Source organism: Dryobates pubescens, chromosome 6, assembly GCF_014839835.1.
Source record: "Dryobates pubescens isolate bDryPub1 chromosome 6, bDryPub1.pri, whole genome shotgun sequence".
Classification (NCBI taxonomy): Eukaryota; Metazoa; Chordata; class Aves; order Piciformes; family Picidae; genus Dryobates; species Dryobates pubescens.
In genome coordinates this window covers 36893037-36908602 of record NC_071617.1, presented here as the reverse complement: position 1 = coordinate 36908602, position 15566 = coordinate 36893037, and the positions used below count along the sequence as shown (strand labels likewise).

Sequence of the window (15566 nt, the reverse complement as noted above, 5' to 3'; positions counted from 1 at the left end):
CTTCAGAAGTGTTTCAATCATAAGTTTTTCCTACAGTGTGGCATAAGTCAACTGCACACTGTTGAGTGCAAGGACAAAGGTTTTAGAAGTACTTCTCCTTGAAGGAGGAAGGGGAAGTGATGTTGTTGCCATTTGTGAACAGCTATACTACTTCTCCACAGTAGTGTGTATGGGGATTCTATCTCAGGCTGTGAACATAAACATTTGTCTCCATGTATATATACTTTATTTTTATGATGATTTCTACCTCAGGAAAACAAAAAAAGATGCAACAAAATCACAAGCATTTGTAATAGGTGATTTTTGTGTACATCCTTCAGCTGTCCTACAATTTTAGTTCCATGACAGCAGTGATAGTCTCTATTTTAAGACAAGCCATATTATCAAGACAGATGAAAAAAAAAAAAAAAAAGAGAGAAAATAACATCACTTCAAGATGCACTGAGTCTACCCTGTGAGCAAGCCTGGGACTTGATGTGCATTCTGCCTCTGTAATAGCCATGTCCAATGATGAAAGAAAAAAATTACCTTCGTCCTTTCCTGTACATTATCTGCTGCGCTCACTTAGCTTGCTTCACACCAGAGGATCATGCCATTGCTCTTTAGCAGCTATTATTACTACATGGAGCTGCAGGTTTTAGAAGTAACGTTGTATGGCAGCAGGAGTCTTCCAAGACTGGATCAATGCCAGCAGATGTTGAGCAATATCCCCGTGAATGGCCCTCATGCGAAAAAGAGGCTATCCAGTAGGAAAGAGGAGCATGTTCTTCAAACAGGTAACTAGCAGCACAGCAAATACCCAGAGAAATGGCAGGTAGATGTACTTTGATTTTCCTCTCAACTGCTGTAACTCTCCCAACTCTTAATGCTATTGTGCCTCAGGTGAGATGAGAATAGGCTTGGCAAATACCTAAGAAAGGAGGTCATGAGCACTGGTTTGCTTCCACCTTTCTGTGAAATAATACTTTAGACTCCTTAGATCAGAATGAATTGACAGGGAATCGTTTTGAGGCAAATAGAGGGCATGCACAGCAGAAGAGAAGGTACATCATTATGACAAATGCTCCATGAATTAGGCTTTTGCCACACACTCTAGGATATGAAGTGACTCAGCACCCAGAGTTGGTGGGCATGTGACCCAAGGCTTCCTGCTGGCTGCAAATCTCATGTGGGCTAGCAGGATGTTGGACTCCAGGTTGCTGACAAACTTTCCATTCTAATGTTTCACTTGAATTTGTGCAATAAAGCAAGATAGACTCCTTGTATAAATAAAGTTCACATATACCAAGATGAGTGTATGCAGAGCACTGGTGGTATTCTTCAGCCATTACACAACCCAGCAATGAAGAACTGCGATCTCCTGATACACATGCAAATTAATAATTAATCTTCACACCTAATTACGTTAACAATGCTATCTCCTACTAAAGCTGTCCCAGGGAAATAAGATTGATTTCTGAATATGCAGATGCTTAATCATTATATTCATGTTGCTGTTATGTGGTTTGGGCAACTTGATGCCTTTCAAAAACTTAGTGTAAAACTAGAATGCTGGCAACTGCTTAAAGAATGGAACTTCCAGGACGACTTGCAGAAGTGTATGGGTCTTTGGTAAAATGCTGGCTAGTGTAGACTGGGATCAATTTCGTAAGAAGGTTCTGATGCTTTGAAATACCTGTTTTGCAAACACTTGAAGTATAAGCATAGGATTGTCAGGATTGGAAGGGACCTCAAAGATGATCTAGTTCCAACCCCCCTGCCATGGGCAGGGACACCTCACACTAGATCAGAGTGCTCACAGCCACATCCAGCCTGGCCTTAAAAACCTCCAGGGATGGGGCTTCTACCACCTCTCTGGGCAACCTGTTCCAGTGTCTCATGACCCTCATGGTGAAGAACTTCTTCCTAACATTGAATCAAATAATACTATTAATTCTGAAGTAAAATGCTATTTTCAACAAGAAACATTTCATAGATGCAAAATCCCCACCAATTTTTATTCCCTTTTATGCATTAAGTCACAAGAATTCCTAAATATATGGTGGCAAATTCTGAAATGCACTGACAGAAAGTCAAAGAAGAGAAGGTGAGTATGGGTTTTAGGATATGAATACTAGTATATAATGGAAGAGTTAATAACTACTGTGTTCTCAGGAATGAAGTATTTGCAAAGACTGTGACTCTGGTCAGTTAGTACTTAATTTTTACTATCCCAAATCCACTGTTAGCATAATCCATTCCATTTCAGGAATTAGCTTTGGTTGATTGTGATAAGCAGAGCAAACTTCCACAGAAGTCCCAGACTACGTGAGAAGGCATCTCTTATTAATAATGCATTCTGCACATGCACCATTCTCTAGGATTTAACTTTCTTTCTGTCAAGAGTGTGTTTGATTTTACTTTCCATTTACCGTCTCAGAGCAGGTCCCTAAGGAGCCAAACACACCCATTTTGGGCTGCTTGTTTTCAGCAGAGGAAGGGCAATGAGTTCCAATTACCCAGTGACTACCCTCCAAGAAAAACATCTTCAGCTATGCTTAAGCTTAAAGAAAGCAACATTTAACTTCATGTGCACAAATTGGCAGGGGGCAGGGTGTGTGGAAGGTTGTCTGTCTTGAATGTGGGGGCATGACCTGGGAGACAGGCCTAGCATGGTGTGACAAGTGCGAGTGACACAGGCCTACCTAGAGCCACAGGCAAGCAAGAAATGGGAGCTGGCTCAGAATGTCCCTAGTCTCTGTGTGCGTGACCTGGCACTGTGTATGCAGAGCTCCACAAGACTAAGCCCAGAAAGGGAGATGCACTTCACATCCCAAGGCTTCATCCAGCACAAAACTGCTGGGGCCATTCCCATAGTTCTGTGGAGCTGTACTGAAGTCATGGGGCTCCACAGAGAAGAGATGGACTCAATAGAACCCATATGTAACAAATGCTACTGAAATCATTACAAAGAGAGGAAAAACTAGGTAAATCCAATTGTCTGGTTGGTTTGGGTTTTTTTTCAGAGTCTTTTGGGTTTTTTTGCCTTTAGAGAGAAGGGAAGAGGTATCAGATCTATGTCTTTAATACTTGGAATATGAGTTTCATGATAGGATAATGATGTGAAATAGACTACAAAGACATTTTCATATAGGATCTTTTTTCCCAGCAAATAATCCTACAGAATGTAAGAAGTATCTTCACTAAATCCAGTGACAAGGCTAAAAGAATTAATAAGATTTGTTATTACAAGTTTTAAAGTATTGAAGTTATTTATACCTTTAAAAAAAAAAAGCTTTTGTCTGGTTGTTTGTTTTGTTTTGAGCTAACCACTGCAAAATATGTCAGTATTTTTGAAAGGTTATTTTTCTATTGGGACTTGCTGCTTGGGATATTGTAAGATGCCATTAATAAGAAGGTGCAGGTAAAAGAAGAGCTGCATTTAATTACAGCAGAAAATCAATGCACATTGACTGTATGTTAACTAATGCTCTTATTTTTTCACAAGCAACAGGAGGGAAGTGCCAAGTGTCTGTGAGAGCAATTTTCGTGAATGGGCTTATTTCAATATAGAAGAAACCTAAATCAACAAAAGAGTTCATCATGTTCGCCCCTGATTAAAACACGGATTTCACACATTTCTCTAAGAAACACAAAGGATGTTCCTCCCCACACAGTATTTTGTAGATAATAAGGCAAAGTAGAACTTTTGAACGTGCACTGAGATGCAGCTCCTTGTCCTTTTGATGTCAATGTGCATTTTGCCATGGCTTCAATGCAGGACGGTTGATAAGGAAAATACCATAGTGAACATGTCTGAAGTGTTATATCCACTTGATCATGACTCCCATTTATTCCAGATGTGCTGAGCTGAGCAGAGTCTGTGCTTCTTAGTCTGTAGCTATGGACAGACTGGGTCAGCAACCAAAAGCTACTCAGAATGTTTTGCAGTGATATATGTCAAAAAGAGGTGAAGCTAAATTTTATCAGTCAGCCTCAAGAAAGGCAGAATAAATCACTCATTTTTGGACTGATAAGCATGGGAGCCCTCAGCCTAAAGAGTAATTTTCCAGCAAGTTAATAGCACCACAAAAAGGAGTTGGGATAAAAATGCTCCTTCTTCGATAACGCTGGCCAGCTTGAAGCTAAAAATACATGAAAAAGAAAACAAGTTATGGGTGCTGGATTGCATGAAAAAGATATTTCATGGTATCACCACATCTCCTTTTTCTCACATGCTGCAGAACCTACAAGCTGGTAAAATTACTGTGTCCTCCAGGATATAAAATAGCACAGAAGAATATATAAGCAAACCTTACTTACTGCTAGAAATACTTTTTGTGTCATCTGGGAAAGTTGAGTTTCTCTTTGAGTGGCCTTACTCTGGTAATAAGAAAAGACAGTTAACATTTATTCATATGTTGTACTGATTAGGAAATCTCTCTACAAACACAAGTTACTTAGAAACAGCAAGTCTGAAATAGGAGAAAACACCAAGAGAAAAACAAGCTGTAAATACATTTCAAAATGTGTTGTTGTTTTTTTTTTCCTTTTTCTTTTCTTGACTAGCACCATCTGTACACAATAAAGTATGAACATAAATGTTTGGATAATAAAGATTTGCAAGGCACTTAAACAGTTTTTCTGGATAGGTTTTCTTTTAATGAACCTCTCAATGGAAGTCCTACAACCACCTTTCCTCCTCCCTAAGCTAATGCAAGGAAAGAAGTGTCTTCTGCCAGCAGTTCTTATTTACAGACATGTCTTCAAAGGCTCCTCAAAGTGCTGTTTTAGGTTAAGAGAATCAACGACCTTGTATCTTCATTTTTCATGCTTGTCCTGTCATGGTTTTTTTAATACTACTCTTCTGTATAGCATAGCAAATCTCTCATACACACAGTTGAGACTTGACTCCAACATTCATCCTCATTCTGTTGTCTTTGGGATGCTATTCAAAAGGGAAAAGGAGGATGGCAGAGATGCACATTGAAATTCTCTTGAGGTTCATCCTTTATCGGCGTCTAGAGGTGATGTCGAAACAGGTGATCATCATGAGATGGGCCTTGCAGAAGTTGACACGGTTTTCCAAACGCTCAGTCACACATTCCAGGGCCTCCAGGTATTCCAAAGAATCCAGATCAAATACCTGCTCCAGATCAACTGTGGAAAAGAGAATACACAAATAGGAAAAGCAGACAAAACCCAGTGCTGGTTGTTGGGGCAGACACTCAAGTAGTCAAACCTATCAGTACTGCATACAACATCATCTCTGGCTTCCAGTTGTCAGTGAAATTTGCCTTTACTGTTTAATGGCCATAAAAATGGCACAATGGCTGGCTGAGAGTGAAAAATACTGTTAAGATTGCATTAGATGCTTTCTTGAGTGATATGCTCTGTCAACCAGGCCAGGACTGCAGATGCCTTTTGCCACACTCCAACATCCTTGGTCAAATGTTGAATTCCAAGCATATACTGACTCTTACACATTCTGCTGACCAGAAAGAGATTTAAATAGGTGCTCTATCTTAGACATAGAAAAAAACTTCCAATTTCCTTGTTCCTTGCACCTCTCCTTATTCCATGTGATTCTCACTAGACTAGAGGGCAAGGGAAGGCATACACATCAGTCAGTCCAATGTAGGTGGCCATATGCTGCCAGAGACCAACGGCTTCTGTGGAAGCTGAGTGTGAGATGTCTGAGCCAGCACTTCCCATCTTATCAGGTCCCCGAGATGTGTGCCATCTTTGAGACATTTTGCATTTATCATAATCACAACCAGAAGCAAAGGCATCACACAGAAGGTGGATCACAATGTATACCAAATTATCTGCTCCCTTTAAATCTGTCTTTTTTTTTCCCCCTTTATTCCTTAATAGCATTCCTGAAACATATCCTTGGTTGTTTTGACAGATACACTCATCTAGTGTTAACTTACAGCAGCTGTCAAAAACCCCCAAACAGTTAGGATGCTTTAGAACACACCAGCCAACCTTCTTTTGCCATCTGCAATTACTCTAAATAAATTTCAAAACTTGTTTTCCCAAACTTATTTGCTTGCTAGTTCTAAAAATTGTTGTACAATTACTGCAATACTCTTTATGTTTTTTTCCTTTGAGGTACTGAGGCCCTTCTTCATTTGAATGTGAATGGCCTTTAAGCTCTCTGAACTTTACACATCTATATTAAAAAAAATAGGCTAAATTAATTTTTCTTGTAAGCCCATTGGTGTCAAGGGAAAAGTTTGCTCCAGAGTGTTATTTTGTGGTAGAAGAACAGATTTATAATACTGCTCATATGTCTGAGTGATCTGAGGCCAAAAAAAAATATCTCATTTTCAGGAGCTGTGGACTGAAACGCGTGAACGTTAATCTACCAATGGCAATATTCACCGGTACAACACCACACCATTTCAACATTCAGCTCTCAGGCACAAAGGATTGTTCAGTTCTACTGTCAACATTTAATAAGAATCATAGGGACCAGTTGTAGACATACAGTCAATCTAAAAGCCTACCCTTAGGTCACACGTTGGTTCATTTTTATGGGTTCACAAACACAGTAGCTCACATCTAATTCTTAGCAAACATATCTGCTCTCCTCTGTCATGTGTGCGTGTGTCACTCCCACCCCTCTCCACCCCTCATCCACATAAACCATAGGACACCTATGATTCCACACAATAAAACAATATCCTTACATTCACTGAGCCATTTATTAGGATCCAGCATCAGATACTGTTTTGTCACCTCCAGTTCTCTCATTAACCACTCATACTTGGCCTTGACCTCAGCAATTCTCTGCTGGCGATGCTCCAGGATTTTCAGCTTGGCATTGAAACATATTACCTCCTGCAATCAGGAAAAAGGAGTAGGGAAGGAATTAGGTAAAGACGAGAAGGAATACCCAGATCCACTCAGTCAAATGGTCTTCCAATCACTAATACAAACAATAAGCCATTTAGTCTGGAAGCGTATGGATCACTGCAGGAACTCATCCACCAACTGTTTTATTTTTATTGCTTTTGTTTGGTTTTTATATTTTCCATCCATGAGCTTTGGAGACTTTGCAATGATAATTAATAATAAACCATAATAGTTAATAACAGGCAGCATCCTGAAATCAGGTTAACTGTAGCAAAACATTTCTGGGTTTTGCCACCAGAATTCTGGCTAACAAAAATCTAAGCTCTTGAGAGAAGGAAATCCATGGCGTGCTGTATTAAAATCCTAAATACAATTCCATGCTTGGTACATAACAAATGCAATAGTCATATTATAAAATATGAGACCTGGTAGCAATATCAAATTTAAAACAGCCTTAAATAAAGGACATGTGTCATAAGAAGCTCTGCTAATTCACAATCATTAATAAAGAAGCATGGGGCACAGTAGCTGCACAGGGTGCCGTGTTGTCTGGAGACATCCAGCCTGACCTTGCATGATTTCTGTGGGGTGACAACCATCAAGATGTGTATTAAAGGAGCCAACAGTGACTGCTTTGCTACCCTTGCTAGTGTGGGAGCATTCCCAACACCACAACTATCCTACTTCAACCCTTTGTTAAGATTTCCACACTATTTTGCCTTTTGCCCTGTGGACGAATATGATGAGTGGGTGAGATCTCATCTCAGCAAGTGACCTCTTTCTCTGTACTAAATCATATCAGAGAGCACCACCACAAACAGCCTAACCAAGTGACAGCGGCTAGGAAAAAAAGATGTCTTAAAATAATGAAGTTTATATCCACAGTAATTCTAAAACTGCTCCTATTCTACCACCCTCAAGTACTCTTCCCAGTCATACCTCCCTGATATATTTCACAGAATCAGCTAGGTTGGAAGAGACCTCCAAGATCAGCAAGTCCAACCAATCACCCAACCCTAAATAATCAACTAGACCATGGCACTAAGTGCCTCATCCAGGCTTTTCTTAAACACCGCCCTGGGCAGCCCATTCTAAAGGCAAATCACTCTTTCTGTAAAGAACTTCTAAGATCAAGCCTAAACTCCCACCTGCACAGCCTGAGACTATCCTCTTGTTCTGTGCTGGTTGCCTTGAAGGCCTGAGGTTGGCAAGAACAACTTTGTTAGAGAAAAGACATTGCTTATCCTGAAAACAATGCCATTAAAGCACTTGAGGCACCCTTGCTGCTTTGACAGACAGATGTGACAAGATGCTGGAGCACAGGAACCACCAAAACTATAAGCAAAGGGGGAAAGAATTGCAAGATACCATTATCTGTTAGCTGTTATGGAAAAACTCATGCCTTGAATCATAGCTACTTTTAAATGACATAATAGGTTTTGCTGCCTGTTAAAATAACCACATACAATACTGTACATTTCTGACTGCATAATCTGAATGCCTTAGTTCCCCCTTTTACACCCTCCAGTAGGAGGGAGACATCACATGGACTGCACTCACCTTGCTATCCCCACCTCGTCGTCGTTGGAGCCTCTCCACATCATCTATCTCATAGACTTTGATCTCGAAGGGCTCTCCCAAGCCCCTTTGCCCACTTCGCAGGGGCCCATCCACCCAGCGGACCCCAGGGCTGTTGGCAGGCTTCCTTGCTGGGGAAGCTGTATCAAGTGATAAAGCTGGAATAAGCCTCCGTCTCTGTGAACCTGCAAATGCAGAAAGTGCCATTTAGTGTCAGTTATTGCCTCCCCTTCCTGCTTCTTCTGCAGAGATGTCTAAAACCCATATATGTTTTCAGCCTTCATACACACAGAAGAAAATGGAAGGAAAACCCAGGGAAGACATGGAAATTGAGGCAAGCTGCAGCTGTGATACGCTGTTGATATTGGAGGTCTCTTCCAACCTGGTTGATTCTGTGATTCTGTGATCCACTCACCATGTGTCAGATCCTCATATGTTCCTTGGTGCTTGACTTCAGGATTTGATTCTCAGAGGACATACATACCCTAAACTTCCCAGAGTTTGTGCCTGATTCCATTGCTCAGTGTGTACACATGTGCCAACAAAGGACCAGAACAGCAGATTGGAACTGGTCTAGCTTTGCTTTCCTATCTCTTTACAGATCCTGGCTCTTTCATCCTAGGAACAAGCACTAACCTGTCTCTGTATGGACCATCTCCACTGGAGGTGTGGTTTTGAGATTTTTTTTAAGTCATAGCACTTTGATACCCAAGTTCTTTTACTATGCTGGAGCTGAGGGCCAGTATACCACCACCTCACTTAGTCTTTCTCATAACACCACTGTAGGGTGGCTAGAGTGGTAAAAACACTATAGAGGACAAAACACCTGCAGTAAGTACACCCAAACTTGGTGGCTGTCACCAGAGTTGCATTAGCCTTGTCTCTGTTCAACGGACTATTCTTCTAAAACATTTTCCACTTACACACTGCAGCACTGTTGATGGGCAAGAACAGGCTGGAAGAAGGTCTAGTCACTGTATCTGATTCAATACAACTGTTCATGCACACCTGCTCTGGTTTATTACACCAACATAGCAGATTGGAGCACTGCAATAGCTGAAAATGTACCTCAGCTGATAAAGCCTATGCTATATGGAAATATCTGCAGGTGAGTGGCCAAGTCAGGGCCTAAGGTAAAGCAAGGGAGAAAAAGTACATTGCTGGCCTGATGGCAGCAATAAAGAAGTTGAGCATATGCTTTATTGGGAGAAAGAATATACACACACTAAAAATTAAACCAATTTGTTACATTTCCTTGATTGGTTTAGTACAATCAGAGCAATGGTTGGGGTGTTGTGTGTTTTTTAAAGTTTAGTAGTTGACAACTCCTGTGGAGTCCCCTCTAGGAGATGGTAGGGACAGAAGGGATGGGAGAAACCAAAACAAAAGCTGGAGCCAGCAAGTTCGAATGGAACTATTAACTGACTGTCTTGGCTGCAAGAACAAACCTGATGCCAGCAGGGAAGGAATGCAGAATGAGCATGCAGATTTTATTTTAAAAAATAAAAATAAATCATTTAGAAGCATCTCCAGCAATGCATTTATTGAAACTGGAATGTAAATAGCTTCAGCCTGTCTGCCAATTTGGTATTGCAGTGGAAGGCCAAAACAAAACCCTCAACCCGCCCCCCCCCCAATAGCTATTTATTGCCTAGGTTTGGGATTTGGAAGTAAGAAAGTATTGTCCAGTTTCATTGGCTTCTGAGTGCAGCAGCCTGTGCTCGAAACCAGCAGCTTGTAACCAGCAATTAACCTGTAAGCATTAGCTCTATCATGGATGAGAACAGTCTTTGTGTGTACTGCGAAAGCCTAGTCTGCAGACCTTTAATCTGAATGCATCTGAGATAACTCCATGCAAGAAAAGGTGAGCACAGCCAAGGCAATTAGAGAGAGAGCTCTACAAGTCCCTTTATATCAAAATGGCCTGAGACCTGGGCTGTCCATCCAGTGACAACTATCAGAGTCATATTTACTACTCAAACTGCAGTCCAGCAAAAAAAAGCCAATGTCAGAAAAAATGAGGCCTTACAAATACCAGCAAGTAGGGGTTATTTTAGACCTGTGGAAGTCAGTGTCAGCATTCATTTACCTTGAATGTAGTGTCAGTTCATCTGTAGGTTAAACTGCCTGATCAAGAGAAGCATGTCAGCTTGATGAAAGGAAAAGCACGATCTGACCCATTACCATAGCTAAAAAGTAACAACGAGACAGACACAGCCTGGGAAGATCCCAACAAACTGCAATACGAAGTGTGGCCCTTGTCACCGATGCTAGAGAAAAGCAACCAAGTGGTGAGAGCAGCTGCATACTTGAAGGGAGCTGAGACAGGGCTGGGGAGTATTAAATTTCATTACACACAGGAAGAGATACTGCTCAGCCCCTCCTGGGAAACAAGCTCTCCCCTTGCTTAGATCTGAAGGGTGCTGAGTACATCCCTCGCATCACTCAAGTCCAAAAGGATTTAGGCATTAAAAACTGGAAAAAATAATTTTCAGTCTTTTAGTCATGCTGTGCCACAGGAGCAGTCTTTCAAATGCTGCCTGAGCGTCAAAGTAATCTCTTTCCTACCTTTGCTGCTCATCCACTTTCAGAGATAGCAATACTTGCAAGCATCAGATTTGACTTCCTGTGTAATGCAGCTAAGTGCTGCTCTTTCTACTCTGCGTCTTGCATGATGGCCACATCTTTCATGCCATGCCTACTGACTAGCTCTAGCATTTCAAAGAAGCAGATATGCAGACTAGAAATTCTTTCCATCCAACTCTTCTGTGCATACCTGATCTATGAGTAAGTCAGTGACTTTTTATGTGATGTTTAAATTTTTTTCCTTTTTTAACTTTTTTTTCCCAACTGTGGCCATCAACATCACCTTCTTGTGTAACAGAGTGCTTTTACACCATCCCTACTGGAAGAACTGCCTCTCTGACCATACCCAAAGCCCAGCTGTGAGACACACTGGGTATCACAGAATGTTAGGTGTTGGAAGGCACCACCAGAGATCCAACCCAGTTGCCAAAGCAGGATCACCTAGGGCAGGCTGCACAGGAATGCATACACACAGGTTTTGAAAGTCTCCAGACAAGGAGACTCTACCACCTCTCTGGGCAGCCTGTTCCAGTCCTCTGTCACCCTCACCATTAAGAAGTGTCTCCTTGTGTTGAGGTGGAACCTCTTGTGTTCCAGCTTGTACCTGTTGATCCTTGTCCTATCACTGGGCACCACCAAAAGAGACTGACACCTTCATGTTGACATCCACCCCACAAATATTTATACACATTGATAAGATCCCCTCTCAGTCTTCTCAAGTCTAAACAGCCCCAGATCTCTCAGTTTCTCTTCACAGGAGAGATGTACGCATCCATCAATCATCCTCTTAGCACTCCAATTCACTTTGCCATATGAGGCTGTTATTTGGAGAAAAGCAAAGTAGATGTCACTAGGGTATGAACTACAGGGATGACGGTAAATGTTTTTGCATTTAGTTCTCATTCATCTTCATTTGGCTCAATGAGAAAAGAAGCCTGTGGTCTAGAAGGAGGGCTTCAAGCTGAGGGTCCAGCTCATAGCTCTTACCCCTCAAAGAAAAGGCAGTACAGTAGCAACAAAAGAAACTCTAACATGAACTTTTAGCCAGAGCTTCTGCCTGGATAGCCTGTGGGTTATCACAGTAAAGTGAGACTGCCAGCTTTTGGCACACTGGTGGCAATGTGGTGGGGCAAATCCACTTGAGGCAGGCGGACTTGCTGCCCTCCACTCAGGGAGTCCTGTGGGACATGAGGGCTGCCCACACTGGTCTCCCTGCCCCATTGCACCTGGTGCACCTCCATAGGAGAAAATAGAAAAGAAAGAGGGATGTCTTCTAATCTGAGCCTTGAATGATGACTCAAGAAGATTTATCTGAAATTTAAAACACTTTGTAGAGAAATTAAATGAAAGATCTGAATCTTTGCAGTGAGTCAAAGTTGAATCTAGTGTATTATAAACATACGCTGATTAATAGGCTGCTTATTAGCCCAGGTACAGAAAATAATAGTGTGTTGACAGGAAACTCCTGCCACTGACCTCTCCATTTAGCCTCTGTTTTTTCTGTTTTCAACTTAATTGAGATCAGTAAGGAGATACAGCCAAAGAAAAGCTTTGGGTTGAGTATCACAAAGCAGCTGATGGCTTGCTCACCCATATCCACAAGCAGACACAACAATTATATTGATAAAATGAATACAGTTTTCCATTTGCATGCAAAATACCCATCTGAAGTCTCAAATTTATTGGGAGCACTTGATGGGGTTAGGATCTCATCAATTGTGCCTGTATAATAAATAAAATGCTTTGCAGGAATTGCAGCTCATCACTCCTCTATTTCCCCACAAGAACAGTGGGCAACTGGGGGAGCTCAGTAGGAACAGCTCTCAGCAGGTCCCTCCTGCCTCTGTCCCACCAGCTAGGACACCAGCTCCGTGCCCAGCACCTTGGCAAACTGGCTGACTTTTCTGCCACATAAAATAGGATTCATTCCTTCACTGAAAAAAATAAAGAATATATATATAGATACACCAAAAATCAATCTGAAACTCTGTAAGTTGAGCCTAAGACAGAATAATGAGTTTCATTTATGATCATACAGCATGTAGAGCAACATGCCATTGCCAAATATCTTGAAGGATATGCTTTTCATTTAGTCTGAACTTACACTCAGAATAACTCCTCTTGAGTCTAGTTTATGAATAATCAGCCCTGAAAATGCACAGACTACAATCTAAGCTTTTGCAGCAGATCTGTTGCTCTGCCTTGCAGTTAAGGCTTGTTCACAGAATCACGGAATGGTAGGGGATGGAAGGAACTTCTAGAGATCATCGAGTCTGACCTGCGCTTCCCAGAGCAGGATCACCTAGGGCAGGCTGCACAGAAGCGCATACACACAGGTTTTGAAAGTCTCCAGACAAGGAGACTCCATCACCTCTCCGGGCAGCCTGTTGCAGTGCTGTCAACCTCACCATTAAGTGTGTCCTCATGTTGAGGTGGAACCTCCTGTACTCTAGCTTGTACCTGTTGTTCCTTGTCCTATGTCAAGGTTCCTCTGGATGGCATCCCTTCCCTCCAGCGTGTCTGCTGCACCACACAGCTTGGTGTCATCAGCAAACTTGCTGAGGCACTCAATGCCACTGTCCATGTCACCAACAAAGATGTTAAACAAGACTGGTCCCAGTACTGATCCCTGAGGGACTTCACCTGTCACTGCCCTACACTTGGACATGGACCCACTCACAGCCACCAAGCCAGTTCTGCATCCACTGAATGGTCCGTCCATCAAACCTATACTGCACCAGCTTGGAGACCAGGATGTGGTGCAGGACAGTGTCGAAGGCTTTGCTCAGGTCTAGGTAAACGACATCAGTTGCTCGACCTTCATCTATTAATGTTGTGACCCTGTCATAGAAGGCCATCAGGATTGTCAGGCAGGATTTGTCCTTGGTGAAGCTGTGATGATTGTACCCAATCACCTCCTCATTATTCTTCTGCCTCAGCAGTGCCTCTAGGAGGATCTGCTCCATGATCTTACTGGGCACAGAGGTGAGACTGACTGGCCTGTAGTTCCCTGGGTCATCCTTCTTTCCCTTTCTGAAAATGGGGGTTATGTTTCCCCTTTTCCAGTCAGTGCAGACCTCCCTGGACTTCCAGGACTTTTGGAATATGATGGAGAGTGGTTTGGTAACGTCATCCACCAGTTCCCTCAGCACCTGTGAGTGTACCCCATCGGGTCCCATAGACTCAAACAGTTTCAGTTTCTTCAGATGGTCACGAGCCTGATCTTCACTCATAATGGGCAGTTCCTTCTTCCAGCCCCCAGTCCCTGCCATTATCTTCCATTATTCTGGGAGTGTGGCTGGAGCCCTTGCCAGTGAAGACTGAGGTAAAGAAGTCATTGAGAACGTCAGTCTTCTCCATGTCCCCCATCACCAGCTCACTTGTTTCCTTTCTGAGGGGGCCCACACCTTCCCTAGTCTGCTTTTTACCATTAATATACCTATAGGAATTTTTGCTGTTTCCCTTGATCTCCCTGGCTAGATTTAATTCTAACTAAGCTTTAGCTTTTCTAACCAGGTCTCTTGCTGCTCAGGCAGCTTCCTTATATGCCCCCCATTCCAGCTGCCTTTCTTCCACTCCTTGTAGAGTTCCTTTTTGTGTGCCAGCATGTGCAGGAGCAACTTGCTCATCCAGGCAGTCTCCCAGCATTCTTTCCCACTTTCCTCTTTGTGGATATACTTTGCTCCTGGGCATGGACAAAGTGATCCTTTAACATTGACCAGCTGTCCTGGGCCCCTCTTCTCTCTAAGGCTTTGTCCCACGATCCTTTGGCCAGCAGATCCCTGAAGTGATCAAAGTCTGCATGCCTAAAATCCAGGGTGGCAAGCTTGTGATATATCTTCCTAGTTGCTCTGAGGATCTCAAAATCTATTGCTTCATGGTCACTGCAGCCAAGGTTATCCCTGAGCCTCACACTGGTCACCAGCCCTTCCCTGTTGGTGAGAACAAGGTCCAGCATAGCACCTTTTCTCGTTGGTTCCTCTACCATTTGGAGGAGGAAGTTGTCATCTATGCATTCCAGGAACATCCTGGAATGCTGGTACCTAGCTGTGTTGTCCCTCCAGCAGATGTCAGGGTGGTTGAAATCCCCCATAAGGACCAGGGTCTGTGAACACGAAGCTACTTCTATTTGCCTGTGGAGTGCCTCATCTGCTTGGTTCTGCTGGTCAGGTGGCCTGCAGCAGACCCCTACAGTAACATCACCTACCCCTGCCTTCCCCTTAATCTTTACCCACATGCTCTCAACCAGTTCATCATCCTTGCCCAGGTGGAGCTCCACTGACTCCAGCTGGTCACTGGGAGCAACACCTCCTCCCCTCCTCCCCTGCCTGTGCTTTCTAAAGAGCTTGTACCAGTCTATCCCTACATTCCAGTTGAGGGAATCATCCCACCAAGTTTCAGTAATAGCCACTATGTCATAGCATTCCAGCAGTGCAGTGGCCCTTAATTCATCCTGTTTGTTGCCCAAGCTGTGTGCATATGCATAGAGGCACTTCAGCTGTGCTGGCTGTGTCACCCTGTTAGGTGAATCCCCCTTGATTCCCTTGGGGTGTCCCAGT

The 15566-nt window shown here is 42.8% G+C and overlaps 1 protein-coding gene across 1 annotated transcript in view; it reads right to left on the bottom strand.

Annotated features, from left to right (window-relative positions):
* Window positions 1-4685: 4685 nt before the first annotated feature.
* The window catches only part of KIF26B (kinesin family member 26B), a 315318-nt gene continuing 304437 nt past the window's right edge, over window positions 4686-15566 (bottom strand). Inside the window, exons 13-15 of the mRNA XM_054162331.1 lie at window positions 8404-8606; window positions 6678-6828; window positions 4686-5139 (exon numbers count right to left, since the gene is read on the bottom strand). Coding sequence (XP_054018306.1) covers window positions 4991-5139; window positions 6678-6828; window positions 8404-8606 — 503 coding nt within the window. The 3' untranslated portion in view covers window positions 4686-4990. The remainder of the gene's footprint in view (window positions 5140-6677; window positions 6829-8403; window positions 8607-15566) is intronic.